The following is a 25,864-nucleotide window of genomic DNA, read 5'->3' on the forward strand; positions in this document are numbered from 1 at the left end:
TTCTGTAACCACCGAGTCGTTGCCAACTAATGAGCTAGCAATGCGACGTGACAAAGAAGAATATGTCTCGATCCCGCCTTGTGCAGCTGGTTGGCTGTGGAGCCGCCGCAGAGATGACACCTCGTATAAGCTCCTGAGTAAGGATGCTGGACGCCACGCCAGATCGGTATTGGGAAGAAGCTTGTTTGTCGCCCGTGGCTTGGCATTCAGCTAGTAGCGGTGCGTCTAAGCTAGAAGATGCAGCTTGAGCCTGGCGGCCGCATCTTTGACGTCTTTTGAGCGCGGATCACGAAGGCGGCATGGGAGAGGACGGCGGGACGAACGGTGCTAGCAGCAATAGTCTTTGCTCGCTCACGCACTTCCCAAAGCAGACCGCCATTGCATCAATCTGCTAGCGGTTTTTCCCCCTTCTTTTTTGTGCTCCCGTAGCACATACATGCTTGTACACGTAGCTCTGCCCTTGATGCAATCGTCGCGCGTTAGCTGCTGAATCGGGCTCGCCTATCACTGGCTGTTTTGCAGACACTGATGTAAGGAGATCCTGCGCACAGACGCCCCTCTACGGCACGCCTTTTCCGTGGGTGACCAACGGTTCTCTTGATCACTACCCAAAGGAGAGATTGACAGAGTGAGAGAGGGAGGTGGTGGGTTTTGGTGTGACTCGGCTAACGGCTGGACGGCTTGTCGGTCGGCGGAGATCGAGCTGGAACTTCTTTTGTTGAGGCGGCGCAGCAGGTGGGATGGCCGGTCTGGCAATGCCCGAAGCACAGACAAAAACCTGAGGCCTGCGCTGAGTTTTTCTTCTTCTCCTTCTATTCCACCTTCTCTGAAACAAAGTACGAGCATAGAGTTCTGCGAACGCCGGGTCAAACTCCGCTGACTGGTTTCTGCAGATGGGGCCATTGCCCAAAAAAAGGGTGCGCAGCCCAAATTCTTTAATGACCTCGCCCATCCATACGAGGTCAGTCGGCAAGGTTCTGTGATCGGCCCCTCTTATTTCCCGTCCTTTCCTGATGTTTCTCAATTGCTCTCCTCTTTTTGCGCAGATAGTCTAGTCCCTTTCGAAAGAGTAAGAAACGGCGTGTTTAATGGCATAGTGTGTCCGAGGGAGGCTCGGATGGCCGAGTCGATGCCTGCAGAAGGGCGCCACGGAGGTTGACCGAAAAGGGCGAGGGCATGAACAGTTGGTTGTTGGCATGATGATTGATACAGTAGTTAGCCTGCTGCGGGCCTGTTGCTCCTACATGATTGAAAGCAGGGTAGGCACATAGACGTAGGTGAGATGAGCGATCTTGTTGCTGCTAAAGTAATCAGGTTAGTGGTAGTAGTGTTGCGGCATCTGAGACCTGCTTCTCCTAGTGTTCGGCCGCTTCTAGTAGCCCTGGCCAAAGCGGTGATTTGCACCGCAAGAACAGAAGGAGATTAGAGGAAATAGACTTGCGTAGCATTGGTCAGTAATCATCCAGATTGGGCTTTGTTGATGATGCTTTTGGTGCTGGTAGCGCGGAGATGTCGCATCGTTTCAAAACGCTCGTCCAAATCCAAAATCAAAGTGCTGACAAGTCCGCACAAGGGCCTGTACAATATGTAGGTACCGGAGGCCCAGGCCCAGGCCCATCGTCAGCCGCTGTGACGCTGTAACGCTGTAACTCCAGCGCACGAGGTCGTGCTAACCGCCCTACAGGACCCCGTAATATCTGTCTCAAGCCGCCTGTAGCGTGCCCGTATTCAGTCCCTTTGCCCGCTGCGCCTCCCCCCAAGTCCCGCGCGGCTTTGCTAACGGCATGGACTGGTCAATCCCAAGGGAGGCTTTAATGCCAGCTAGGATGGAGCATCATATGCTTTTTCTAGTAAGGCGCCGTGGTTGCTCGTGTCTGTACAAGTATAATCCAATGCGGCCTCAATAGGCGAAAAAAGAGCCGCTTCTTTCTCCCTCTTCCTCTCCCTTCTCACACTCCCTCATTCGCTGCCATCCCCAAAAAGGCTTTTGCTTTCGTACTCCGACGCGCGTCTCTCACGTCGTATCTTTTTTTTATTAAGCATTATTGCGGAGCAGGATTCTAGGCTTCTTTATTAAGCTTATTCTGTTTGCAAACTCTTTCCCACTTATCTGTTCTTTTTTTGTTTCTGGTTTTGTTTGGGTCTTGGTAGTTTGTTGTTGTTTTGTACTAGACGAAGAGGAGTATACTATACGGCGGCGCCCGATAATAGTTGCCTACAAATCCACACGATGCGTGGCCTCGGCAAGGCAGCGACACTCATTCTGGCGCCAACGGCGGCGTTGGCGAGGCCTCTACCGGTGGATCCGACATCATCGACAGGTGTGTATAAGCCATCATGAATTACGTCCATGTGGAAGAAGAGGGAAAAAAAAGAGAAGAAAGAGTTTGGAAAGAGGATGAAGGAAGACGCTTAGACTGGGTACCCTATCCGAAGCGGACGGGGGGCCATGCGTGGAATCAAGCATCAACATTCATCGATACCTGTACTAATAATGTTTTTCTTATCATCTTGAATAGGTGCTCCTACCAGTTCAGCCTTTTCCGTCGCTGTTGCTATTGATTCGAGCGGTTCTAAGAACGCAGAGACAACCGATCAAACACTGGTAAGGAGATAAAATCAAAGCCGTGGCTCATCTAATGGAATAGTATTACTCACGATGGTAAAAGGTCTTCAATCTTGACATCCAAGAATCTTCAGAAGCTTGTAACGATGCCAAAGTAAGAATCGACGGATTTCTGTTGTCCCAAGATGACAACGGCACCGGCCAGGGGACATTCGCCTCGCTGGACGGACACACCGTCACTGCGAGCTGGAACTTCACTTGCAAGGAGCACGTACGACGGGTGCCCTGGGATCAAGACTTGGCGTTGACAATCATGTCTTTGGACGGAGAGGCCGTTCCCGAGACGACCTTCTTCACTAGCTTTAGACAGCGAACCCCCGTCAAGGTCTACGACATTGGAGGAGATTCCGTTGTTTACACAACCGAAGGCCATGCGCCTACTCGGCTCGACCAAGAGAAACTTCTGGAGAAGGTAAAAGAAATCACCGGTCTGACAGAAGTCGACAACGAGGTCAAAGCCGAAATCAAAGGCATCCTATCCATGGAGCAGCAGATCCACGAGCTCAGAGAACTCGTCGTAGTCAAGCAGCGAAAAGTGTTGGACGGGCTAGGAATTAACCCTTCAACGCCGGCCTTGAACTTGCATTCCTTTTATCAAACAGCCAGGCTCGCCTCTTCTACTCTCCGAGGCACCATGGAGCACTGGGTGGACTCTGTGCTTGGATTACCTGAGAAACATCACCATCGTCACCACGGCCACCCTCACCGCTATCCTCATCACCGAGAAAACGATCTCGTTGTGAGCATGCAAGTAGACGGCTCGGGAGGCCAGCACTTTTACTATTACCGCGATCGGACCAGCTCTACCCGGCTAGTACCAGCTCATGCCCGAAGAGTAAGTAGATCCCGCCCTCCTTTCTCCCTCTTTCTTTTTTCCCTACAGGGGAAATTTCGAAGAGAAGGCTTGAAGCTAACTATCTTTTAAACAGCACGTCACCTACTTCCCCCTATTCGCAATCATCTTCACCTTCCACCTGGGGCTTTTCTTTGTCCTCCGATCCATCCGCCAGCGAACCCACGCGCGCCAGGCGAGAAACCTCAGCAATCGCCAACACCGCCGCGAAGCTCGAACCCAACGCCGCTGCCAAAGGCAAGCCCGCCGAGCCGGCGCCAAGCAAAGCATTAAAGATTTCCTTTGTAGTTTCCGAGATTTATTCCGCACCAAACACATCGAATTAAACGAAAAGACGAGCATGTTGATCAACTCAAGAGATGAGGAGGATACCTCTATGGAGGACGAGCTTGCGTCTTTCCAGGAGGCAGCCTCTATTGTCAGCGACATGGTGGCTGCTGAAGATAGAAGGGCTGCGAGGAGAGACGAGTCACTACCACCGAGGATCACCGAAGACGTGAGCCCTCCAGCTTATGATGATGTGAGGGAAATGAATGACGAGAAGAGACCCGATGGGAATTGAATAAACCGACATGAAAGATTGGGAACAAATGAAGCCGAAAAAGGCCATTAATACATAATAATAATACTAAAAGAGGGAAAAAAAAACTACAAACTGATTAGGCCGTGGTATATACAACCAAGGGGCAAGGATTAAGCAAGCGTATTGCCGACAACATATCTATAGAATTTTACTATTACTTTTAATAAAAAGAAAGTTTAAATGATAATTTTTGAAAAAGAAAAGTCCTCATTGTAGAACCTGCTATTTCTAACCATATACAAACTCTTGAAAATTCTTTCCTATCGTCCTAACCCCTTGCTCGAGATCCCACCCCTTAATCTCGCACACCAGCCGATACATGCCCTCCAGCATCGCCTCAGCCTCTTCGCCCGCCATGTGCAAGTCACTCTCGACGAGAATCCTGTCGTCAGGCACGGCACGCACGACGCCGTCGAGTTTTGTCCTGCCACCATCGGTGCCTAGATTGACTGCCGTGGAGAGGGACACGAAGATTTTAGAGGGGACTGCGGGATGGAACCACTGTTTGAGGGTATCGGCACTGCCACTGTATGAGTGGAGGCATATCCGCGGTGGGAAGGGTTTGCCGAGTGCCGTCTTCTTTTTCTTAGTCTCTCCCGCTCGTTTCTCCCGTTCATTGTCGTCATCATCGTCTGAGCTGCTGCTCTCTTCGGCCCCGGGAGCGATCCTTTTCTTCTCTCTTCGGGACAAGATCTTCCTCTCGTGGCCCTTCCAGCAGGCAGCTATTGTATCATACAGCACGCCGTGAGCTTGTACCCCATGCACGCTGACTGCTCTGCCCGTCTCACCCGCGAGCCGCAGCTGCGCCTGCAAGACGGTTTGCTGGTGCTGCATTTGCACGCGGTACGGGCTGAGGAGCCGGCCCTCCCGCCCACCGGGGGTGAGGCCCTCGTCTCGAGAAGAAGCGTCGTCGGGGAGCCATTGTTGGGGGAGACGAAAGCCTTTGTCGAGGCCTATTTCACCAACTAGAGCGTGGGGAAAAGAAGTGAGATATTCGCGAGTTGATGCTATGAATGACGATAAAGGGGTTGGAGGTGGGAGAGAAGAGAGGAAAGATGGATCTTTGGGAGTGGGCGCGAGAACTGCCTTGTAATGAGCAATCTTGGCCTCTTCTGTAGCTGATGTGTCTGAATCTTCGGGTTTAGGGGGGTTGTATGTGGGATTGGAGGCAGTGTCATCGTAGAGCTGGTATGAAAACCAAGGATGCCAGCCAAAGGCCGGAACGACTTTGCATGCTTTTTTGCTAGCCGGATCAACAGAACCCGAATCTGAACTTGAGTTGTTTTCATAATTCAAAGGCGAATCTGAATCGGAAATGCCATGCTTGGCTGCTACTTCAGCAACGAGATGCTGGTCCTGAGAGCGGGTAGCCATGATAGTCAGAACTCGAGCGTTCAGAGTGGCGAGAGAGGCAATCGAGGCCATGGTATCGGTGGGATGGCAGTGAGCGTCAAAGGCGCCGAGATGCCATGGAAAAGGGTCATCGTAGTGAGGCCGGGCATCTGATTGGGGTGAGGCGGCGGCAGCCCGATTGTGGGCCTGGCCTTGGTGTTGTTGGCACATTGTGAGTGAGGCTCTGTCTTGACTCAAGCACGGATGCTCATTGTTTCCAAAATTTGAGCGTTTGAAATAAAGTGGATAATCTGACAAAGCCGACGTGTGTAACTCTCCTTTACGAGCTCGCCCATTTATTAATTACCCACGAGCCAGCGTCGTCCAAGTGAGACAGCAGAGCGAGCAGAGCTGCATGTCGTGCATCAAAACGTGCTTGAGCCGTGAACCATCCTCTGTAGAGAGTCTAACAGTAGGCGAGAAGTTTGGTGGAGAAAGCGGGGAGTGAGAAGCGGTCTCCCGGCGACCCACTCTGGACCGATCTCGAATTGAAATCCAGCCTTATAGTGCTGTCCATTGTATATACAGTATATAAGCTATGTTATACGATTCAGTATTAGTTAGTAGATCCCATCCGGGGAACTGTCATGCATGTATTACTGATACATTAGCTACATATGTCTAATCAGCATTAATGACTCAGGGCCTAATGTCCGTCTGTCCATCGCCGAAAGCTTCATACCCGCCCTGGATAAGCAATAGGCAAGCCACAAGCCACGCCGCGGCTGGCTGGCGCTTCCCCGCACCACATGAATGATGATAGATTAAACGAATGCAATGCAATGCAGCAATCCATCCATTGGCTCTCTCTACCCTCCATCTCGTCTTGTCAATTCCCTCCAACTCCGTAGCAGTGACAGTAGGCGAAATAGTATCATAGCATCAACGTATCAGCTACCCTTGCTCCTCATCCTAGCCCAGCGGGGATCTGATCCGGCCAACCGGCTGCTCTCAAACATGTGATACTCGCAACCCACTCACCCCATTCTCTCTCTCCCTATTGCTATCACTCTAGAGCTGCCAAAACAGGCTTCCAGTTTAGTATGCAGCAGCCATCCATAGATTATAGACTCTCACACACACCTAGACGCCTCCCACGAAATGAACCCTCAAGATCCAAAGCAGCCACCAGTTTCCAAACCGCATGCTAGGCTACTTAACCGAGCTTTCTTTTTCGCCGTTTCGCCACCCCTCCTTTTTTCCTTTTCCTCTTCTAGGTAGACAAGACCTACTAACTTATCGCTTTTTTTGCTGACATCTTGTTTGACCCACTGCCGGTTTTTTTTATACTTATCTTCTCCATACTGCCCTTGCTCAGATCCGTCTCAGATTCTCAGCCTTTGTTAAATGCTCTCTTATCGCACCTCCCTTTTTGCGCTTCGTCTTACATACATAATCCAAACGGCTTGATTGGAATTTTCCTCTTTCCTTTTTTGGCTTCTTGATTTTGCTATATAAACTTTTTTGTCTTGGCCTGTCGCGTGCTTCTGCTCTCTCTTTTTTATAAGACATTAAGCATTTCACCTCACCAACGACGATCAATACCAACTTCATCAAAACATCAAACACAGCAACGACCTCAGCCATGTCATGACCCATCCACTTGCGCCCATCCAATTAAGAATTCACATTCAAAATTTCTCTCAAATGGCGCTCCTCAATCCTCTCTACGCCTGCGTCGTGCCCTTCCTCCTCATCACCACCATTCCTCTCGCCATCTTCGCCGGCATCACCACCACCTTTGCCTTCTCCATCCTCATCTTCCGCGTCTTCGTTGTCTACCTCGATATCGCGCTATCGCTAGTGTCGCAGTCCCTTGCCCATCTCACCGAGAGCAGCGGCTTCATCACCAGCAACAGAAACAAGAACCATCTCCGGCCTCCACGGACCTCATCCTCGTCCTCCTCCATCAACAGCCGCGCCAACAGCGTTAGCCCTTCAGCATCATCAACCCTCCTCAAGAGGCATCGCCGTCGCAGGCCTAGCTCCGTCTACTCGGCTGGCACCACCACGCCGGGCAGCGACATTGGCCTCGGCCTCATCCCCAGCGTCGGCGCCGAGAGAGACTTCGAGGGCGTTGGCGGGTGGCGCCTCGGCGACGATGACGATGACGCCGCCTGGACTACCATCAATTCTCGCTCCGAGCTGCATGATCGGTCGCACGACAGGAATCACCGCCGCACTTTGTCCGGAGGTCCGACCAGCTCTTCGGCCGAGAGCGGCTTTCTCATGATGAAGGGTCGTACTCGGAGCCCCGAGAAGATGCTCTTGACGACGCCATCGCCAAACAGCTCCAGGGTCCGAGCACCGTCAGCAGCTCCGCGTCTCGGGTCGAGCGCAAATCACAGCGATGGATATTTTCCTCTGATGACATACTCCAAAGCAGCCAAAAGAAATCTCGCTTAGTATTCTTGATATTTAGGGGAGACAAAGCGGTATGACTATCTTAATGATGACAATGAATATGGGAAAGTGGAATGGCTCAGAGCCAAAAAAGCTTACCAGACTGCGAATGGCTTTTATGCCATTCATTTTTATTTTTATCCTTGATGAAAACATCTTGGTTTGATGATGATTTTATACTCCAATCGAGTATCATGGCGCAACGGTACGGGTGGGGATATTGAACTGGCGTTTAGTAGCAAAAGGATCATGAGCCTGCAGTTTGCAAATTTGTAACATTACATTGTGATTTTTTTCTATATCACTCTCTCTCTTTGCCGTAGGCATAGCCAAAATGGACTTCAATATACTCTTTTTTCTTCTTCATATATCTTTATACTTTCCAATGTTGAGTATGGTCATGGTTTCCAAAATATGTATTCAAATAGCCCTCAACGCCGCATGTCCAAATCAAAATCAGTTTCCAACTCCTCGTAATGGTATCTTCCCAAATCAAAAACCAAAGAAACAAGCAGCCAATAAACCCAAAAGCTCATATCTATCCATCAGATTGACTGCCAAAAGTAATTCGCGTAAAAGTACCGCGAGAACTTCTTATCCATGTTCACCACATGCACATCCCCCTTCCGATCATTCCTAATCACCGCCCGCGCCCACTCGCCATCCTTTTCGTCCCTCTCAATCTCGATCCCCAAGCTGCGATACACCTTTAGCCGCAGTAGCACCTCATCATCCACAGGATCTCGTCTCCGACTCTCCTCCGACCCCTCTACGCCCTGCAGCTCCAGCTCCTGCAGTCGTGCCGCCAAATCAGCCGCCTGTTGCGCCAGCCGCTCAGCCTCCATCTCTGCGTCGGAAGCAGCCTTTGCGACGCGGAACTTGTGCGTGTCAAGGCGCGAAATGGTCGAGGCGTGATCGGCGGACGAGTGCGATGACAGCAGCTCGTCGTGCTGCGCGTTGATGGTGTTGAGCTGGCGGGAAAGCTTCTTGAGCGTCGAGTCGGAGTCGCGGACGTGCAGCTCGCGGGCCTGCTGCAGCGTGGAGAGCGATTCGCCTATGCGGCCGACGGCGAGCTTGTCGGGCTGGATGTTGAAGTTGTTGATGGTGTGGTGGATGAGCTGTGAGGCGCGGATTAGCATGAAATATTCTGATTCTTGCTTGATGGTTCTTGTGCAAAACATACGGTAGCTGGATCCTCGGCGAGAAGCATTGTGGCGGTTGTTTATGAGACTGGGAAATATCTCCGAAGAGTCTTCTTCTTATTGCTTGCAGTTCAACAGCAATTAGTCGTTGTCAAACACAAAACGCAAGGTGCCCAAAAAAAATCGACAATGATGAAAAGCGAATCATTTCTCCAGCCAAACATGCAACCCCATACAGGTCCATCCTTAGCCCGTCTCCCGGGACGACCATCCGCTCCGCCAACAAGCCACAGGTCCCCCAACGTCATCTCCCCTCCAGCTACGCCACACCCTTCAGCCACGTTTTCAGCAGCCAAGCTTGCTTTCCCAGACAAAAGCCAAGCCTCATTGGCAAACTCACGAGACCAAAAGGCCAAAACCAAAGTCATACCTACGCCAGCGATTAAGCGATCAGCTCTTCTTCCATTCAATCTACCGCCTTTTCTTCTTCTCCCTTGCATCCTACTTCTTTAGCTTCTTCTTCCTCCCCCTCCCTCACCTCCGACCATCTCGCTTCTCGAATAATACTCTTTGCAGTTCTTTCCCTCGTCTTTCGATCGAAAATAAAGCGACCTCGGCAATCGTCGCCACTTTGCGCCTCCCTTGCTGCTCTACTTTCTTTGTCTCCTCAGCTCAAAGAAAGCGAGCTCTCGTTTGCGCCGCATCGTATAGAGTACAAAAGTGCCCCGGAATCCTAGCAAAATGGTCACAGAACTCCCCTGTAAGACGGACCCTCCTTAGCCTTTTCCCTCTCCAGCCTACAGCTCTCGGCGCAACGCTCGCTCTCTTTGCGCTGCGTTTCACCAGTAACATTGCGACATACGCATCATAGAAGAACAGCCACAGCTAACTGGCCTTTCAACATGACAGACGCCCTCGATGCAGAGACGTTCGTAAACCTCCTCTCCTCTGCGCGCCGTACAAAGTACAAATCCATCGCATCATAATCTAACCATTTTCTTCAAATGTCTCCAGGCCTCTGAACCCCTCGGAGCTCAGCGTCCTGCGCGCCCAGTTCGAAAAAGAGGGTGAAATGGTCGGCGTCCAAACCAAGTTCAACTACGCCTGGGTTTGCCTCACCCTCTCACCTCCCCCTTCTCTATAATCGCGCGTCCGCTCTATTCTTACTCTTCTCAAAGGGCCTCGTCAAGTCAAACAACCGCAACGACCAGCAGCTCGGCGTCCGTCTCCTCTCCGACATCTTCCGCGTCTCCCCCGAGCGTCGCCGCGAATGCCTCTACTACCTCGCTCTCGGCAACTATAAACTCGGCAACTACGGCGAAGCCCGCCGCTACAACGACCTCCTCCTCGACAAGGAGCCCGCCAACCTCCAGGCCACCGACCTGCGCCAGCTCATCGATGACAAGGTCGCCAAGGAGGGCCTCCTGGGCGTCGCCATCATTAGCGGTATTGGCATCGCCGCTGGCGTCGTTGGTGCTTTCTTGCTGCGGAACGCGAAACGGAGGTGAAACATAACGACTATCACATATTTTATACGCAATAATTAAGGACTAAAAGGATATAAACAGTTAAAAAAAAAAAATGATAAACGAAGCAAAAAACAGAAAGAGATTTCAAACAAGAATGCCGAGACGAATGTAAGCTAGCTAGCGGAATCACTTCAAACAAACAACCAGACGCTCTTCTCTCTGCTCTTACAACGCAGCCTCCAAATATTAGCGAGGCGCTCTTGACACACGGGTCAAGACTTTGTGTGGGCTGGGAACATGTCACATCTTCACTCGCACGAGCTTACAAGCCATAATGTTTTAGAAAAAGGAAAATAGAGAGAGTAAAATCAAACTAGCTAGGAAATTACGACAAACAAGCCTAGACATACCGTCGTGTGTTGAGACGTCAATCACACGACTAAAATACAACAGTTGCTGATTTCAACCCTCCTCCAGCCGTCCATTTTGCTCCAGCCAAATTCAAATCCGCAATCGCTGTTCCATCCAGACAGATAACTGAAGCCATCTGAAGGCATGTCGAGGGGAATAGACGGGAGACGCAGGGTATTTTCGGCCATATCTCTGCCTGACATAGATTTCAAGGAAAGCATAAAGTGACAATCGTGTAGGGAATGAATAATGAGTGACTTTCCGCACGGCGGCCCCAACCCTCCCACAATAACTGTACCAAAGGGTAGGAGGACATTAAATTAGTTTGCCCGTGACTCTTCTCTAGGAGCATCGTCCTGCTTCATCCCTTAGGACGATGGTCCAGTAGATAGCAAAGACGCCCCTCCCATAAAAGAACCCCGACTCCCTATTTTGGATGCGACCACCATTACCAAGTCAAGATTTGCAATGTGTTCATAGTCTGCACATCTTCCCACCCTGCATGACCAGTTTTTCATAACAAAAGGTTTTCCCTTGCCCACCCTCTGGAAGACAAACTTTTCTTGGCTGCGATTATATGAGATTTATGATTAAAATAAAGTGACGAGAAGGAGGCGACATAAAAAAAAAAACAAAGAATCGAAAAATGAAAAAGGAAAGGCGTCGAGCAGATATTGTAGGGACATCATGGATATTCTGATATTGATCATGCAGGAAAGCAAGTCGCAACTCGAGAGTGGTGAGCAGAGGGCATGGGGATTGGCTTATCGCAGAGAGAAACCCTTTCGCTTGCCCTCCTTCTCTATCGGTCGCCCGCTCTCGACGCGCTGCTTCTTGTCTTCGAGTTCTAGGCGCTGGCGATCGAGCTGCTCCTTCATTTCTCGGTGGCGAGCGTAGAGCTCTTCTTCTGATTGCTTGAGCTTGCTCTCCTTCTCCGCCACCTTCTGCTGGAAGACCATCTTCATCTCGGCTTCCATCTTGGCGAGCTTCTGCTCGTGCAGGGCACGCTCCTCCTCCTGCTTGACAGCAGGGTTGACCTCCTTGAAGACGCTGGGGTCCTGGGAAACACCCATGGCGAGCAGCTTGTCGGTTCTGTAGTTCTCGTACAGGGTGTTGTTGGTGTGCTCCTTGAGCTCCTCCATGTGTGTTCGGATAAGCATCTGTCGAAGCTTGACAAAGTCGCAGTGCTCCTCGTTGTCAACCTCGATGATACCCCAGGGGTACTCACGACCACGGACCTTGCGGCCATCAGCAGTCTTGATCTCGTTGGTAGCGCCAACAACAGCGAAGGGGACCTTGGACATGATTTCGTTGTTCTCGGCAATGGTCTCCTCGTCGTCGAGCTCATATCGGGGGCCCTCGAAAATCTGGATGCCGTGGTACTTGATATCGGCCAAGATCTGGAAGAGCATAGAAATTAGCAAACCATCCATGCTAAAAAACGCTACACGTCAAAAGAGGAAAATAAGGCTCAACTTACTCTTGCCTTGAAGCTGGCAATCTCCTCGTCCGTCAGGGTGTCGGACTTGGCGATGACAGGAATCAGGTTGACCTTGGTGTGAAGGCGTCGCATAACCTCAATGTCCAAAGGCTTCAGTGAGTGGCCAGTAGGCTGGATGAAGAAAACACAGGCGTGAATTCGGTTGTCGACAATGTTCATTCGGTTAACCTTGTTCTCAGCGTCCAGGTAGGCGTCGAAGCGCTGCTCAATGTTGTCGACAATAGGTCGCCAAGACTCATCGTTGTTAACGAAGTCGCCAAAGCCGGGGGTGTCGACAACTGTCAGGCGCAGGCGGACACCGGCCTCCTCAATATCGGCACTGATGGATTGGATGGTGACAGTCTTGGGAATGATGTCCAGGCTAGGCGCCTTGCGCTCCTTGGGAGGGTACAGAGAGGTGTTGAAAAGAGTGTTGACAAGGGTCGACTTGCCCAGGCCAGATTCACCAACAACCATCACATTGAAGTTGAAACCCTTTCGCACACTCTTACGGTGCCACTGGTTGGGAAGGTTGGCGAATCCAACATAGCCAGTCAGCTTTCGTCGAACAATGTTCTTGTTGTCAGCAGCGGCAGCAATCGCAGGAGAGACTGTTGTTTTCAAGTTAGAAACACAATTATACTGCAATTTGCTCGCAAAGCAGGAAACTTACCAGGAGGAGGCGAAGCCACGCCCTGTGGTGATTCGGCACCGTTGGAAGCTAAATACATCAAACGTTAGCCCTTGGTTTTGTGACCATCATAAATAGCTATGCCTGGCGAGGCAAGAGGCGAGAATATGTAGGCTTCTGACTGGACGACTCAGCTCCTCGGTATTCAACCGTAGCCGGCGGGCTCGTGTTCGCAGAACATGATCTCGTCGATTGGCCAGAGCTCGGGTCGTAGTCATCATATCCCATAGAAGATTGCAAGGGGGTTGAGTATAGTTCTTCGAAAGACATTGGGTTCCATGGTCCAAGTTTGGGCGGTTCTTCAACTTCCAGCATACTCCGGTAGCGACGTATGGTTGCGGGAACAAATGCAGGCACTGGAAAGTTGGCTGTAGCAGCTTGTCCGGTCGACAAGCTGCTGAGTCGCTTGGTTGCCTGAGCCTGTGACGCAACCTGTTCCAGAGCAACCATTGCCGGTGACAGGGTGCTTTTGTCGAGCTGGAGGCTGCGAGCCCGCGATTTGACTTGATGAACCAGATCGAACGTCATGTCGAATTACAAAAAATCGGATACAAGGAACTTGTACTTGAAGGAACGGAAATGTTGTTGTTTTGCCCAAAAAAGCGACCCAAGAAACAGTAGATGGTGAGGAACGAGATGTGGCTACGGGAAGAAAACGCGAAAAGTTGTTGTGTGTGGGAAAAGGAGGCGCCAATGCTTCGTGTTGCTCAAGACCGCTGCCGTGGTGAAGCGCCTCGTGGCACGTCCAGATTGCCTCCTGCCTCGCCGCCTGTACGGGGCACGCAGAGCCATGCACAGCTCAAAGAAAGAAATATCTTACCCATAGTGATGTATAAAGAGCGTCCGAAGAAAGGTTAAATAAAGAATGGTAAGAAGGCACGAGTGTCTGCGCGATTGGTTAGCTGTGAGGCCATCTCAGGGAGGTGGAGTGCCGCAGAACAGCCAGGAGCCACGTCGACAGCAGCTTCGGCTTCAAGGTCCAGGAGGGAGCAGCAGCTCGCGCGCGTGGGAAGCAGCCGACAAGAACGTCCTCGGCGCGGCTCTGGCTCTGGCGATGATTGTGAAGCTCTGCTGCTGGCGCCGTGCACGGGGTTCGAGTGGAAACGAGTGGGCGAAGGGACCTACCAAAGGAGAAAATGCGCTGAGACCCTAAGCAGATAACGACGCGTGTCAATGGGCTCGAAGAAATAGTTTGAAGAGGCAGAAACGACCGCGGTGAATTGAAAGAACAAATGTCAAGGCGCTCAACCGGCCAGAGGGGAAGTAGCAATGACGGGAGGAGTGAAGAAGTAAAGTGAAGTGCAACGAGGCCAAAGTTGAGGAGGAAGATAATTTCGGGGGTGATGACGGGGAGGAATTTGTGCAGTTCCTTGGCTGGGCAGCCTGTGCAGCAGTTGCGGCAGCGACCCCCTGGGGAGAGCAGTGACCCCACTGGCCTCAATTACAGTGGTATCTGTACCCGACTGGCCGCCGCTGCTGCCACGGGGCTCGGGGTATGGGTACTCGTGCTACGGCTGCTGCTGTGCCTGTAATACACTGCTACCACTGCTAGCATACGAGCATCTAGCAGCAGTATTAGCAGCTGCTCGCTTCAATCAGGCGTGGTGAGTATGGCAAAAGGGGGTGCATTAGCGGGCTAGGCTGCGATAGGCCTAGTCCTCCAGGGGACCGATGGCCTGGTGCGCTGGACAATTAGCAGAGGTTCAGGGCATGGCTTGCGGTAGAGCGCCGCTGATTGGCCGCAGCCACACAACCGCTTTTCTGTGGCGCCTTGCGGATCGGGCTTGGCCTAGGTACCTGTATGGAGCAGGACGCCGATGTTGTCTTGGAGCTGATTGTACTAGTACTTTTTGCTCTGGACCCTGATGATATCAAAACGCCATGCAGGTGGCTGAAAAACTCAAAAAAATCTCAGCTGTTTTCTTGCCGTAGACTCGATCAGGCCAAAGGCGCGGCATTGGCCAGATTGGCAAGATTATGGCTTCGTCTCGGGACGCACGAGTCAAATCTCAAGTGTCACCCGGCTGATACGACGAGACATGGTTCGAGTACATGTACCGGCCAGGTACGGCAATGCTAGCACCAGTGCCTAATGTACTCCGTATATCACTTAATTTAAGGAGCTCCAGGTGCTTCTTTTTCCACCAGATTGCTCCGCACACGCGCTTCTCCTTTGCTCGTATTGCGGCTCCCGAGCATAACATCTGCTTATTGCCTGCGATGCCTACCTGCTATTTATAGGCTGGGAAGCTCACTCTTCATTTGCCACATCAGGCGCGCTGCCCGTTTGCACTGCCAAAACGAGATGTCAGTCATCAGCGGAATAAAGGCGACCGGATCGTGTTCCGAGGAACAAACACCCGGAACACCTGTGTGGGCTGAGACAGTCTCCATGCCGCCAATGTTGAAGCGGTCAAGCAAATTGCAGTTGTGCATCTTGACTGGGACTGCTGGGATAAAGTAGCGACTGCTGTGAAACAATGAGAACGGCTCACTTGCAAGGCTTCGCGAAACCTACCAGGTAGTGGTGCTGCCCAGCACCCTTGCGCGTGCTAATATCCGACACAGTGTCTCCCAGGAGCAATAATTAATAGCCAAGACAAGTATCCTATTTCAGAATTGTAGGGTAATATGATACGTCCATCAGCTCTGGTGATGCTGTGCTGTGTGGAAAACAAACATTGTTGGCTTAGAAGCATTAGATATCCTGATGGTGCTCTCTAATGGCAACTTTGTCTTTTTGGTGCAGCATGTGAATGCTAACTAGCTGAAGGTGGGGAGATAAATCTCGCAGGCTATGTGTGTATGTATGTACAAACTCGTTCACAAGGCATTAAGCTGGTGGCCTATGAAACGGGGAAATGGATGCATCAACCAACGCCTTGGATGGCGTAAGACACCACTATTTGCCTTCTGCTATACCAACACGTCAAAGAAAATACAGATAATACGGCCGCGTGCATGATACCTGCAGAAACACGGCATCCACGCGATAATCGCCAGCCACTGATAGCTCCGCAGTATTTGCCTCCCTCACATATGATCTACACAGGAAATAAAATTAGAGCCGTCTAGGAGCGCCCCACACGACAAACAATCCTATCCCCACATGGTGAAGAGAAAGTGGCTCTACTTGCAGGCTAGGTGAGGAGCAATTGGCGTCTTCTATTTTCTCTCTCTATGTTGTCCTGTATCATTTGCATATACTACTGGTATATATAATTGTTATTTTTTTTTTTCTTTTCATGTCTGCTCTATTACTTATTCTGCCTGCAGCACGCCCGTAATATCTCACTGGCTTATCAGACGGGTACAAATAGGCAGGTGGCGTCACCGGAGCATTTCTGCTGAGATGTGGCCATATTCTGCCGTGACTGGCCAGTGAGCTGCCGTGGGCTGGATCGTATTCCAACCACCATCTGCAGCTAGACATCTGCGCCCAGACGTCAGCCAAAGCCGCTCTTTGTCCCGTCTTTCTAAGCTGCGCCGCATCTGATTGTACATATATACGCAATACACTTCAACAGAAGCAGGATTCTCTTCTTATAAATACTGACTCGGCGCGGTGAATGCACCTATGGAGCTCCTCTGGTGGGGAGCGCTGGGCAAGGCTCAGATCAGGGTGTCCACACTCAGCAGCCACACAGGCGTTGAAACTTGCTTGTAAGCCATGGAATTTGTCCACAAACTCAATGATTGCCGAGCTTGTCTGCATCTGAAAGAGCGTGAAGCCTTGTCCCTCCGCACGCCCCGTCCCGCGTTCTCCGAGCCATCTTCGCCGCGATGACATGGCGACGCCTCGATAGGCGGCTATTATGGGTCTACTTCGCGCGTATTTGTGTCATGGGTGCTGATTATGTCTATCAAGTCTATACAGTATACCGAGTTTACACATAAAACGCCTTTTTTCTGCCACTCAGTCCCTATCTAGCTTCTGAAAGGTGTACAAAAAATGTACGAGTTTGGTTATCATACAATAGAGTGCTGGACTGGTGATATATATTACAGATACTATGCTTCCCAAACCCAACCGATATTTATTTCCCTACCCAGCTGCTATAATTAAGCCGAGGCGGATTAAATCGCGGCCTGCTGGCTAGCAAAAAACTTTTTGGACTCTGCACATCTCTCGCTCTTGCATGCGGGACATCGGAGGCCCATTTGCAGTGAGCATGCCACCCCGGAATCAAGGTGTGACTTTGCGAGGTCGGCAAGCCCTTGAATAAAGACTGGGCTGCCGTTCAAGCTCTCCACTCGCTTGACGGTATCAGTGTGACCGCTCTCACCAATGACTTCAATGTCGAGTTCATAGAGCGTTTCAATGTGATCAGAGGTGAATGCAATTGGAATGAGAAGCAGGTCCTTTTGGCCCTTCTCAATGTAATTTTCCACCGTGTGAGACGTCTGAGGTCCTAGCCAAGGCTGTGGGCCGACCTGCGATTGCCAGCATAGTCTGTAAGGGTTAGAGAATTTCAGTCGCTCCATCACTGCTTGAACAGTGGCGGCAACTTCACCCGGATACGGGTCACCTATTCGACGGGTCAGTTAGAGCAAGGGAAATAGGGGAAAAGGGGATATAAGAGAATGCCGCACCTCTGTTGACTACGGTCATAGGCAAGCTGTGCGCTGAAAAGAGAAGAATAGCCTTGCTCCTCCGCTCCTCAGGGTACTCAAGCAACTTTGCTTCGATGTTTTGAGCGACAGCCTCCACAAGGCCAGGGTGGGTAGGCCATCGGTCAATGACGCTCCAGTTGATGGTACCATTGCCAGTTTCCGAAGCCTTCTTGCCTTCCAGTCTCTGGCGCCATTTCCACAGCTCATTGAGACTGCTACCTGTCGTGGAGCACGAGTATTGCGGATATTGCGTGAATGCGACAGCTCTGCCACCCTTTCCGTTCCCGAAGCCATCTGCCAATAGTTTGTGATACATCTCCTCGGTCAATGGGTCTGCGTAGCGGAAGGCGACGTATGGCTTATGCGGCGCAGTCTCCGGGGAGATCTTGTCTAGGATTTTGCACATTTCTTCGTTTTGGTACTCGGACCACTTTCGAATGGGAGAGCCGCCTCCGATAGCGTCATACTGCTTCACGATCTTTGGTGTCCTGCGCGCTGAGATGAGTGGCCCGATATATGACTGGAGTCTGCCCAGTGGAATTAGGTCTCCGTCGGCCTTTTCAACTCGTAATTAGCACAATGTCACGGAAGAGGGTACTGCGTAAATGATTGAGAAATGCGTACAAAAAGCCGACTCAAAAAGCTTCCGACCTCAGGGAGCGTAGAAGGTCCACCCATGTTGAGAAAGACCATGGCCGTTGGTCCCTTGGAGCCCGTCGCATCTTGCGTCACAGGATGGGCTGGGGTAGCCAAATACCTGGCATGGTTCGATAGCTGTGACGAGACAAGAGGAGACGACGAGCCTCGGGACAGCCCCCGGGCGAATTGTCTCGTGGAAATCCTTGATGCCATGGTGAGGTACTGGTTCTGGGGTTGTTGACGAGGGAAAAATCCTCGACTGCGGAAAGAATTGAGACCAATTGAATACCCGTGACAGCCAGGATACCGATGCGCCGAGATCACGGATGTAAGCTCCGAGTGTGGCAATCGAGCATCATTCCGATACGCTGCTAGGGCGCTACTTGCGCCGCATGAGCTGATGTACTCGGTATACGCTCGGGAACAGGTACTTTTCTAGCGGGACCCACCCAAGCGCCGGCCAATTGGACTGTGGGTATTTCGGATGAGGTATCACGTGACTTCGCGGAACTGGGCGCATTCTGCCTAGGCCTGTCGCGCTTGCCTGGGAGCTTGGTCGCGCAGGTGAATCCACATTTGAGACCGAGTCGAGTGGCTGCCTGGCTCTCGTTCGGTAAATTGGACTTCTGAGCGATGTAAAAGGCGCTTGTGGAATTGGACAAGTTATCTAGCGATTTTCATTCTTCAATTACAATTGCAGTTCACAATGGCAGATAAACAAAGAGACTGGAGAAGGGAAGAGAATGATGAGGACGATGAAGGCGAGCAGGAGCTTGATGAATCTGTAAGTCGCATCTACCTGACCAGGGGCCTATTTTACTGACATTGCTGTTCCAGAGCTTCAAGGCACAGAAAGATGCCGTATTGCTTGCCATTGAAGTCAGCCCATCAATGCTTGAGCCTCCTCCAGCCTCCAGCTCTAAGAAAGCTGATCGGGACAGCCCGCTTCAAGCTGCCTTGAAATGCGCCCATCATCTGATGGAACAGCGCATCATCTCTAACCCTAAAGACATGATGGGAATTCTTCTATTTGGAACGGAAAAGACCAAGTTTCGGGATGATAAAGATGGTCGCGGCGGCCTTGGATACCCGAACTGTTACCTCTTCACAGATCTTGATGTTCCTGCTGCTGATGATGTCAAGGCCCTGAGAGCGCTGGTCGAGGAGGAAGAAGACGAAGACGAAGTGCTGAAGCCAGCTACTGACGTGGTTTCCATGTCAAATGTGCTCTTTTGCGCCAATCAGATATTTACGACAAAGGCAGCCAACTTTGGTAGCCGACGGCTGTTCATCGTAACTGACAACGACGACCCACACGTGTCAGACAAGGCGGCGAGTTCTGCTGCCGCCGTTCGAGCAAAAGATTTATACGATTTGGGGATTACAATTGATCTGTTCCCAATTGCCAGAGAAGAGTCAAGTTTTGACCTTGGCAAGTTTTATGACGTATGCTTTTTTTATTTTATTGTCTCTTTTCCCACAATCCTAACATGGCGCTAACATAAACTAAGGATATCGTTTACCGTGATATGAATGCCGAAGCCAATGGGACTGAAGTTCGAACTTCCAAGTCTGGCGATGGGCTGTCTCTCCTCAATTCCTTGATTTCTAATATCAACTCGAAGCAGTCGCCCAAGAGAGCGCTATTTCATATACCTTTTGAGATTGCTCCTGGGCTGCGGATAACTGTCAAAGGATATAACGTTGTGAGTCGCCAAGCTCCGGCGAGAACATGCTATATCTGGCTCGACGGAGAAAAAGCCCAGATTGCAACAGGCGAGACAACACGGGTTGCAGAAGACAGCGCGAGAACCGTCGAGAAACAAGAGATTAAAAAAGCCTACAAATTTGGCGGCGAATATGTATACTTTACGCCCGAGGAACAAAAAAGCATCAGAGACTACGGCCCCCCAGTCATTCGAATTATCGGATTCAAGAATCGCAATATGATCCCCGCTTGGGCAAGCGTTAAGAAATCAACCTTCATCTTCCCAAGTGAAGAAGATTATATCGGGTCATCACGCGTATTTTCGGCCCTCTGGCAGAAGTTGCTAGATAGTGACAAGATAGGCATTGCCTGGTGCGTGCTTCGATCAAACTCACAGCCAGTGCTTGCCGCTGTTATCCCGTCTAGAGAACAATCTGACGAGACTTCTGGCACTCCTTATCTGTCAGCCGGCCTTTGGATTTATCCGCTCCCTGCTGCTGACGATTTACGAGACGTTAGTGCTGAGCGGGGTCTTGACTGCTCTGAGGATCTTAAGACAAAAATGAGGGTCATTGTACAGCAGCTCAATCTTCCCAAAGGGGTGTATAACCCGTTGAAATACCCGAACCCGGCTCTACAATGGCATTATAAAATCCTTCAGACCCTCGCTCTAGACGAGGAAGTGCCGGAGACGCCTGAAGACTTGACTGAGCCCAAGAACAAAGCCATAAACAAGCGTGCTGGTGGCTATTTAGAAGACTGGGCTGAGACACTGAAGGACGAAGCCGATAGAGCCGCGAGATCCCGGTCATTGAAACGAGAAGTAGTAGAAGATGACGATATCTCAGAGCGCCCCACAAAGCAGAGGAAGGCGGCTGCAGATCGTCCTAGCGGATCGACGTTTAGTATGGCACAACTGAAAGCTGCAGTTGAGAGCGAAGGCCTCTCGAAAATGACAGTGGTGCAGCTGAAGGATGTCGCAGGTGCCAAGGGACTCAGCACGAGTGGTAAAAAGGCCGATCTAGTGGAGAGGATCGAGCAGTGGGTAGAGGAGAACAGCTAACAGGTGAGATCTACGGAGGTGAAATGCCGCGCGGTACATACTAGTAGTGTCAGTGCTAGTTTTGTTGGTGCAGGGGCATCAAGTGGACTTGCAAGGCTGCATAGGCTATTAGGTAGACACATTTACTATGAAAATGGGCAATGGTTAGCCACTTTTGAGGGATTATGACAAGGGAAATGTGACACGGTCCACACATATCACTCGTTCATGCTCGATTGAGCCCGGTGAAGGAGCTGAAGGATTCTTGTTTCTGACGTGTATTACGATGGGTGAATCGTGCATCGCTGTTAAATGTAAAGATGCGCCCGCTTTAAGAAATGCAAGATTCTTCTCCAGGGCAGCATGCGGTAGTTTGCGGTAGTTGCGGAGAGTGCCATTGCTATTGTTGTCAGCAGCAGCTACTGCTACTGCGAATAGAAATGGACTGCTTCATGATGGACGAGGCTGCACTAACTGCTGATACGCGGGCCGACGCCGTGGGGTTCTATTCGTCGTACTTGACGCGTGATGGCGCCTTGCTAACACCCCCCGGGGAGTGGAACACCGCCCTCAGCGCCTCCATCAGCGCCTCCATCAGCGCCTCTTTCCTCCGCCATCGTAATTCGACATCACCTGCACCGTCACCGATTCCGCCATGGTTACAGGTGAATCCGCTGCCACTGCCCACGAAACGCTGCCAGCCCAGTTCGACTCTGCAGCAGAAGCCCGACTCAGCCCGACGCCCTGATAATCTCAACTATTGCGCACAATCGCCACCTCAACCTTGGGGCGAGCCGTCAATGGCGGATTTTCTCGCCAGCTTCAATTTCCGAGAAGAGGACTCCGGGCTCGACAGCCGACCGTGCACCTGCGTCGAAGAGCTGCAGCTGCAGCTGCGAGATGCTTTCGACGGCAAAGTTACAGACACTCGCGCGGAACGGGTTGCGATCAGGCTGGACCTCGCAGCCTCGGCGGAGTTGACGCTTGGGGTATCCGCGGGCGAGAACAATGTGTTGGAGGGCCTGAGCGCGCTGGATCCGTCGCTGGGAGGCGCTCTGTCGGCGGGCATATCTGCCAACGCTGACGGTGGCCATGTCGCCCGCGTGGTGCTTGTGGACGATGCTGTGAGGAACCAGTCGTCCGGCGAACCAGTGCTGCAGACGTCTGTCGCAAATCATATTGCCAATGGAGTTAGCCAGGTCGATGGAAGCGAGTGGACGCTGCGAGACTCGTCGCGAGGCGCAAACGGCTGGGTTTTTACCTTCATCTGCAAAGGCTCCATGCAACACTGGCAGCGACAAAACAAGGGCCAGCTGAAGACGCTGGTTGCAGACTATTCACACAGGGAACTCGATCCCCTGCTAGGAAGTAAGCGCTGAGCCCGCAACATGGTGTCGCATGATGCTAAATGGCATTCCGCGCTTCTTGCCGTTTTGCCATCTCAACTTGCATTGCAAATATTGTGTGCCTCTGCTAACCAGCAAAAATTAGGCCGACCTGCCTTTGACTGTCGAGGTTCCATCACAATATCTTTTTCTCGAAAATCCAGAACTCTATCGATCGAATATGACCATTTGCCACTCCATCGGACAGTAGCGGAGCTTTCGACTTTATATAAACCTTTATTACCACGACATCCTCTTCCTACAGCAGAAAAGAAACTCAAAGCGCCGAGACAGCCAGGAGCGCAGAGGAAAAAACGAGATACCGAAACAACCACTGGCGAGGGTAACAAGTCGAGAAAACGGAAGAGGAAAGCAGATGACGCTGGTGTTTCTGAGGAACTAGGCGCGACGGAGATTGATCCTTCTCTACCCACGCAGATTCAAATCTTCACCGGCCAGGTTGGAGCAGAAGAGGATAGCAGCTTGGCTGGCCAACAGAAGCAACAGCCTCAGGCTGACCAGTCGGCTCAAAATACCGCAGCAGCGCAGGTTATCATCAATGTTACGCCTGAAGAGGCTGAGAGGCGTCGAAATGTTGCCGTGTCTATGCTTCAGCATGCAGGTGTTGACCCAGAATCGCTTTCTCCAGAGCAGTTTAACATCTTCGCAAATCAGTCACCGGATCTGCAAAAGGAGTCACTTAATATGCTGGTTAGGTATGGTGCAGAGCGTCTCCGCATTGTGCATCCTGGCAGCAAGGAAGGCTCTGCTCAACCACCATCTCGAGCCTCGTCATCTGCTCCTGCGGTTCAGAGTAACGTGCAGGAAGATCCATCTGGTCCAGTTACTACCAGTGGGCTGGTTTTGCAAACAGTAACTTCCACAACTGCGAAGAAGGGTCGAAGGAAAAATCAGACTGCGAGTAATGGCGATGATGAGGCGACCGAAGAAGCAACGGCAACGACTACTGGAGCCGCCAAGAGAACGAGGCGTAGGGGGCCGGCCAAATCAAGGAGTTCCTGCGTTCCGTGTAAACAGCGCAAGGTTAGGGTGAGTCGATAGACCATAAGTCCAGTTGTCCACGGCCAGGTTCTCGTTTTATGCTAACATGTTATATATAGTGTCCAAAAGAAACACCAATATGTAATGAGTGCCGTGAGGCGGGCCTTATATGCGAATTCCCGGCTCCTAGGCCAAGGAAACCAAAGTCGAATGCCCTGATTACGGCAGAGGATGAAATAGAGGGAAATGAACTAGACGAGCCACTCGAAGTACAGGATGATGAGCCACAGTTAGAAGGCCAGCATCAGCTACATGAAGATGATGCAGAGGGCTTCCCCGACATAGGAGATGAGCATGTGCATACTCAATTGCCTATGGGGGATATATTACCAAACAATCTAAATGTTGCCGACTGGGAAGCCAACCATAATCCGACAAATTATTTTCCGTCGACAAGTATGGGTGTCTCCGAGGCAGGCACTTCACAACCATCACACACGGCTGGTGTGCCTATATCAGATCTTGTCAACCTTATCATGCCTTCGGGCCGTCCGTATTATTCGAACATGCCGGCAGCAGATATGCCAGACCAGACGTTGGCACACCAAAGGAAAAGTCCAACACAGTCATCGGCACACCATGGACCTGGGCGCAACATGACGGCGAGGCCAGCCCAAGACGAAGACCATCATAGCTCAGTGAACCCTGCATCAGTTTCAGAATGGTCCGGCGACGACAGCCCGGTTACGCAGGCGGCGGCTGTGGTAGCAGCAGTGGTGACCTCTATGCAAGACCAGAACTCTCACGAGTCTGTCTATGGGCTGTCAGAATCATCCGGTAATAGGAGCAGCGCTTGGCGTTCCGCTAACGCCCAACAGCCGTCTATGGGACTGTCTCAGAAACAAGGCGTACCAGCAGCCTCACTACAGCGTTCAGGTGGCGCATCACCAATAAACGATGTTCCACGAACCAACTCTCTGAAGGGTAAGCAGCCTTCGAAGCGAGGAGCTGTTCGCAATTCACCTACCACTGATCAGCAACCCAACACACACGGGCCAGGGCTACAGACACAGGTTGGTATGGCTGCCTCGTCGGCATATAACAGTTATGACCGTTATTCTAGCACCCGCGGACCAGAGACGGCTCCAACCGATAGAATCTCATACGAGCCGTACTCGTACCAGAGAGACGCAGTTGGCGCCGCTCCGTACTCGGGCTATGGCCACGGTTCACTTGCAACGACGTCTGCCGGTTCTATGCCAGCGCATACTACTAATACGGCTGCAGACCGCCCAGGAGCACAAACATATGGTCCCTATACGAATTCTGCGCCGCGAAATCACTCGCATCATCACTCGGTATCGTATATGGGCCTAAGAGCAAATGCACAGGCTCAAGACTTTAACAACAGCGGCTCAGACTCGTCACACGATTCCCGGCAGGTCTTTCATATGCGTTCACAATCTGCGACATCGCGACTTAGCCAGAGTGGGATGAAGCAAGACCGAAGTTACTTGACATATTCGTCAAATATTCAGCAGCAGCAGCAAACGCCACACCAGCGTGCTCCCTCACAGCATGCACAACACGCTCAGCAGCCGAGCCAACAACAAGCATGGTACAACTTTAACAACCATCCGAGTGCCTCTTATCCATCCACTGCTGGAGGGCATGGATCAGGCTATAGCTGGAATCTACCAGGTGATTCGTAAATGCAGCAGCAATGGCTGCAGATTACTACGAAGAAAAACATGATTAAGAAAAAAACTTCCTTGATATTATGGGTCACACTTGCTCGATAGGTTATGAGCATGATGAGGGTGGTGAATAGAAAGAGGTAGGAGGGCGTATGCGTGAACGGCATGCACGCCTTGGGGACTACGTACTAAAATGGGTGGATACACATACACGGCGCAAAAGGAGTCTTTTCATATTCAAGCCTCCCCTTTGCTTCAACGTCTTTATCTAGTTCGGCGTATTCGGTATTTGTGAACTCCTAAAGAACATGCGGTGTCTAGGAGAGAGGGAGCATTTGCCTTATTGAAGGCCAGAACTTTGTTATGAATGGAGCGATCTTTCTAGACCTTTATACACATTTTTTGACGGCCGTTTTGGCTGATCAACTAAGGAGACAAAGCTGTCTTGTGCGATGAATGTATGATAAGTGATGAACGCAATCTTTTTTGAGGATACGAGTTAGACCTTACACGCAATATATGTACGATATGTTTCACTGAATTTTGTTACCTGTGGCGGATGCTATATCGTACTGGATTTATTCATGACGCCTTTTACCGACGCAAGTACTTTATAATTTTTAATGTCTAAGTATATTAAAGTAATTTAGCTGGATCAATTTCAGTTGTCGAGCTGGTTCATGGTTATCTAGCTAGAATCTATTTAATGAGTCACTAAAGAAGAGAG

At 51.1% G+C, this 25,864-nt stretch overlaps 9 protein-coding genes across 9 annotated transcripts; 5 read left to right on the plus strand and 4 right to left on the minus strand.

Moving 5' to 3' along the window:
* The first annotated feature begins 1,567 nt into the window (after positions 1–1,567).
* Positions 1,568–4,166, plus strand: GGI43DRAFT_85978 (uncharacterized protein). The gene is made up of 4 exons (XM_083210423.1): positions 1,568–2,321; positions 2,520–2,605; positions 2,670–3,461; positions 3,556–4,166. Exons 1-4 carry the CDS (start codon positions 2,231–2,233, stop codon positions 4,039–4,041), a joined length of 1,455 nt encoding a protein of 484 aa, XP_083059103.1. The 5' UTR covers positions 1,568–2,230; the 3' UTR covers positions 4,042–4,166.
* An 84-nt stretch (positions 4,167–4,250) lies between these two features.
* GGI43DRAFT_408500 (TatD family) lies at positions 4,251–6,002 on the minus strand. The gene has a single exon (XM_083206366.1). It carries the CDS (start codon positions 5,623–5,625, stop codon positions 4,291–4,293), a length of 1,335 nt encoding a protein of 444 aa, XP_083059104.1. The 5' UTR covers positions 5,626–6,002; the 3' UTR covers positions 4,251–4,290.
* Positions 6,003–7,101: 1,099 nt separating this feature from the next.
* GGI43DRAFT_385044 (uncharacterized protein) lies at positions 7,102–7,860 on the plus strand (the record flags this gene model as incomplete). The annotated part of the gene is made up of 1 exon (XM_083203599.1): positions 7,102–7,860. The coding sequence occupies one exon, from the start codon at positions 7,102–7,104 to the stop codon at positions 7,858–7,860; it is 759 nt and encodes a 252-aa protein (XP_083059105.1).
* Positions 7,861–8,025: 165 nt separating this feature from the next.
* Positions 8,026–9,067, minus strand: GGI43DRAFT_428406 (kinetochore-associated Ndc80 complex subunit SPC24; the record flags this gene model as incomplete). Its single annotated transcript, XM_083208959.1, has 2 exons — positions 8,026–8,975; positions 9,041–9,067. 2 exons carry the CDS (start codon positions 9,065–9,067, stop codon positions 8,403–8,405), a joined length of 600 nt encoding a protein of 199 aa, XP_083059106.1. The 3' UTR covers positions 8,026–8,402.
* A 265-nt stretch (positions 9,068–9,332) lies between these two features.
* GGI43DRAFT_85806 (mitochondria fission 1 protein) lies at positions 9,333–10,703 on the plus strand. Its single transcript, XM_083210422.1, has 3 exons — positions 9,333–9,927; positions 10,014–10,107; positions 10,178–10,703. The coding sequence occupies exons 1-3, from the start codon at positions 9,902–9,904 to the stop codon at positions 10,505–10,507; spliced, it is 450 nt and encodes a 149-aa protein (XP_083059107.1). The 5' UTR covers positions 9,333–9,901; the 3' UTR covers positions 10,508–10,703.
* Positions 10,704–11,643: 940 nt separating this feature from the next.
* Positions 11,644–13,578, minus strand: GGI43DRAFT_428412 (Septin-domain-containing protein; the record flags this gene model as incomplete). The annotated part of the gene is made up of 4 exons (XM_083208960.1): positions 11,644–12,279; positions 12,360–12,970; positions 13,033–13,080; positions 13,173–13,578. 4 exons carry the CDS (start codon positions 13,576–13,578, stop codon positions 11,644–11,646), a joined length of 1,701 nt encoding a protein of 566 aa, XP_083059108.1.
* A 3,405-nt stretch (positions 13,579–16,983) lies between these two features.
* GGI43DRAFT_85647 (ferrochelatase HEM15) lies at positions 16,984–18,731 on the minus strand. The gene is made up of 3 exons (XM_083210417.1): positions 18,289–18,731; positions 17,644–18,220; positions 16,984–17,579 (listed from the first exon to the last, which is right to left on the minus strand). The coding sequence occupies exons 1-3, from the start codon at positions 18,514–18,516 to the stop codon at positions 17,128–17,130; spliced, it is 1,257 nt and encodes a 418-aa protein (XP_083059109.1). The 5' UTR covers positions 18,517–18,731; the 3' UTR covers positions 16,984–17,127.
* Positions 18,732–19,009: 278 nt separating this feature from the next.
* On the plus strand, positions 19,010–21,074 carry GGI43DRAFT_385049 (uncharacterized protein; the record flags this gene model as incomplete). The annotated part of the gene is made up of 3 exons (XM_083203600.1): positions 19,010–19,087; positions 19,141–19,749; positions 19,815–21,074. The coding sequence occupies 3 exons, from the start codon at positions 19,010–19,012 to the stop codon at positions 21,072–21,074; spliced, it is 1,947 nt and encodes a 648-aa protein (XP_083059110.1).
* Positions 21,075–21,107: 33 nt separating this feature from the next.
* GGI43DRAFT_86622 (Zn(II)2Cys6 transcription factor domain-containing protein) lies at positions 21,108–25,863 on the plus strand. The gene is made up of 3 exons (XM_083210424.1): positions 21,108–22,421; positions 22,545–23,488; positions 23,560–25,863. The coding sequence occupies exons 1-3, from the start codon at positions 21,392–21,394 to the stop codon at positions 25,150–25,152; spliced, it is 3,567 nt and encodes a 1,188-aa protein (XP_083059111.1). The 5' UTR covers positions 21,108–21,391; the 3' UTR covers positions 25,153–25,863.
* Position 25,864: the final 1 nt, after the last annotated feature.

This window comes from Trichoderma evansii (genome assembly GCF_050947405.1).
Source record: "Trichoderma evansii strain SZMC 28006 chromosome Unknown GGI43scaffold_14, whole genome shotgun sequence".
Lineage (NCBI taxonomy): Eukaryota > Fungi > Ascomycota > Sordariomycetes > Hypocreales > Hypocreaceae > Trichoderma > Trichoderma evansii.

What these genes read in the sequence shown, in the direction of transcription:
- GGI43DRAFT_85978 (XM_083210423.1), top strand. Translation starts at nt 2,231, where the DNA reads ATGCGTGGCCTCGGCAAGGCAGCGACACTCATTCTGGCGCCAACGGCG. An exon ending in GGATCCGACATCATCGACAG is followed by an intron (nt 2,322 to 2,519) that starts GTGTGTATAAGC and finishes CATCTTGAATAG; the next exon opens with GTGCTCCTACCAGTTCAGCC. An exon ending in TACCAGCTCATGCCCGAAGA is followed by an intron (nt 3,462 to 3,555) that starts GTAAGTAGATCC and finishes TCTTTTAAACAG; the next exon opens with CACGTCACCTACTTCCCCCT.
- GGI43DRAFT_408500 (XM_083206366.1), bottom strand. Translation starts at nt 5,625, where the DNA reads ATGTGCCAACAACACCAAGGCCAGGCCCACAATCGGGCTGCCGCCGCC.
- GGI43DRAFT_85806 (XM_083210422.1), top strand. Translation starts at nt 9,902, where the DNA reads ATGACAGACGCCCTCGATGCAGAGAC. An exon ending in GACGCCCTCGATGCAGAGAC is followed by an intron (nt 9,928 to 10,013) that starts GTTCGTAAACCT and finishes AAATGTCTCCAG; the next exon opens with GCCTCTGAACCCCTCGGAGC. An exon ending in CCAAGTTCAACTACGCCTGG is followed by an intron (nt 10,108 to 10,177) that starts GTTTGCCTCACC and finishes CTCTTCTCAAAG; the next exon opens with GGCCTCGTCAAGTCAAACAA.
- GGI43DRAFT_85647 (XM_083210417.1), bottom strand. Translation starts at nt 18,516, where the DNA reads ATGGCATCAAGGATTTCCACGAGACAATTCGCCCGGGGGCTGTCCCGA. An exon ending in GCTTTTTGAGTCGGCTTTTT is followed by an intron (nt 18,221 to 18,288) that starts GTACGCATTTCT and finishes CGAGTTGAAAAG; the next exon opens with GCCGACGGAGACCTAATTCC. An exon ending in TATGACCGTAGTCAACAGAG is followed by an intron (nt 17,580 to 17,643) that starts GTGCGGCATTCT and finishes CCCGTCGAATAG; the next exon opens with GTGACCCGTATCCGGGTGAA.
- GGI43DRAFT_86622 (XM_083210424.1), top strand. Translation starts at nt 21,392, where the DNA reads ATGCAAGATTCTTCTCCAGGGCAGCATGCGGTAGTTTGCGGTAGTTGC. An exon ending in ACTCGATCCCCTGCTAGGAA is followed by an intron (nt 22,422 to 22,544) that starts GTAAGCGCTGAG and finishes AGCAAAAATTAG; the next exon opens with GCCGACCTGCCTTTGACTGT. An exon ending in GTAAACAGCGCAAGGTTAGG is followed by an intron (nt 23,489 to 23,559) that starts GTGAGTCGATAG and finishes TGTTATATATAG; the next exon opens with TGTCCAAAAGAAACACCAAT.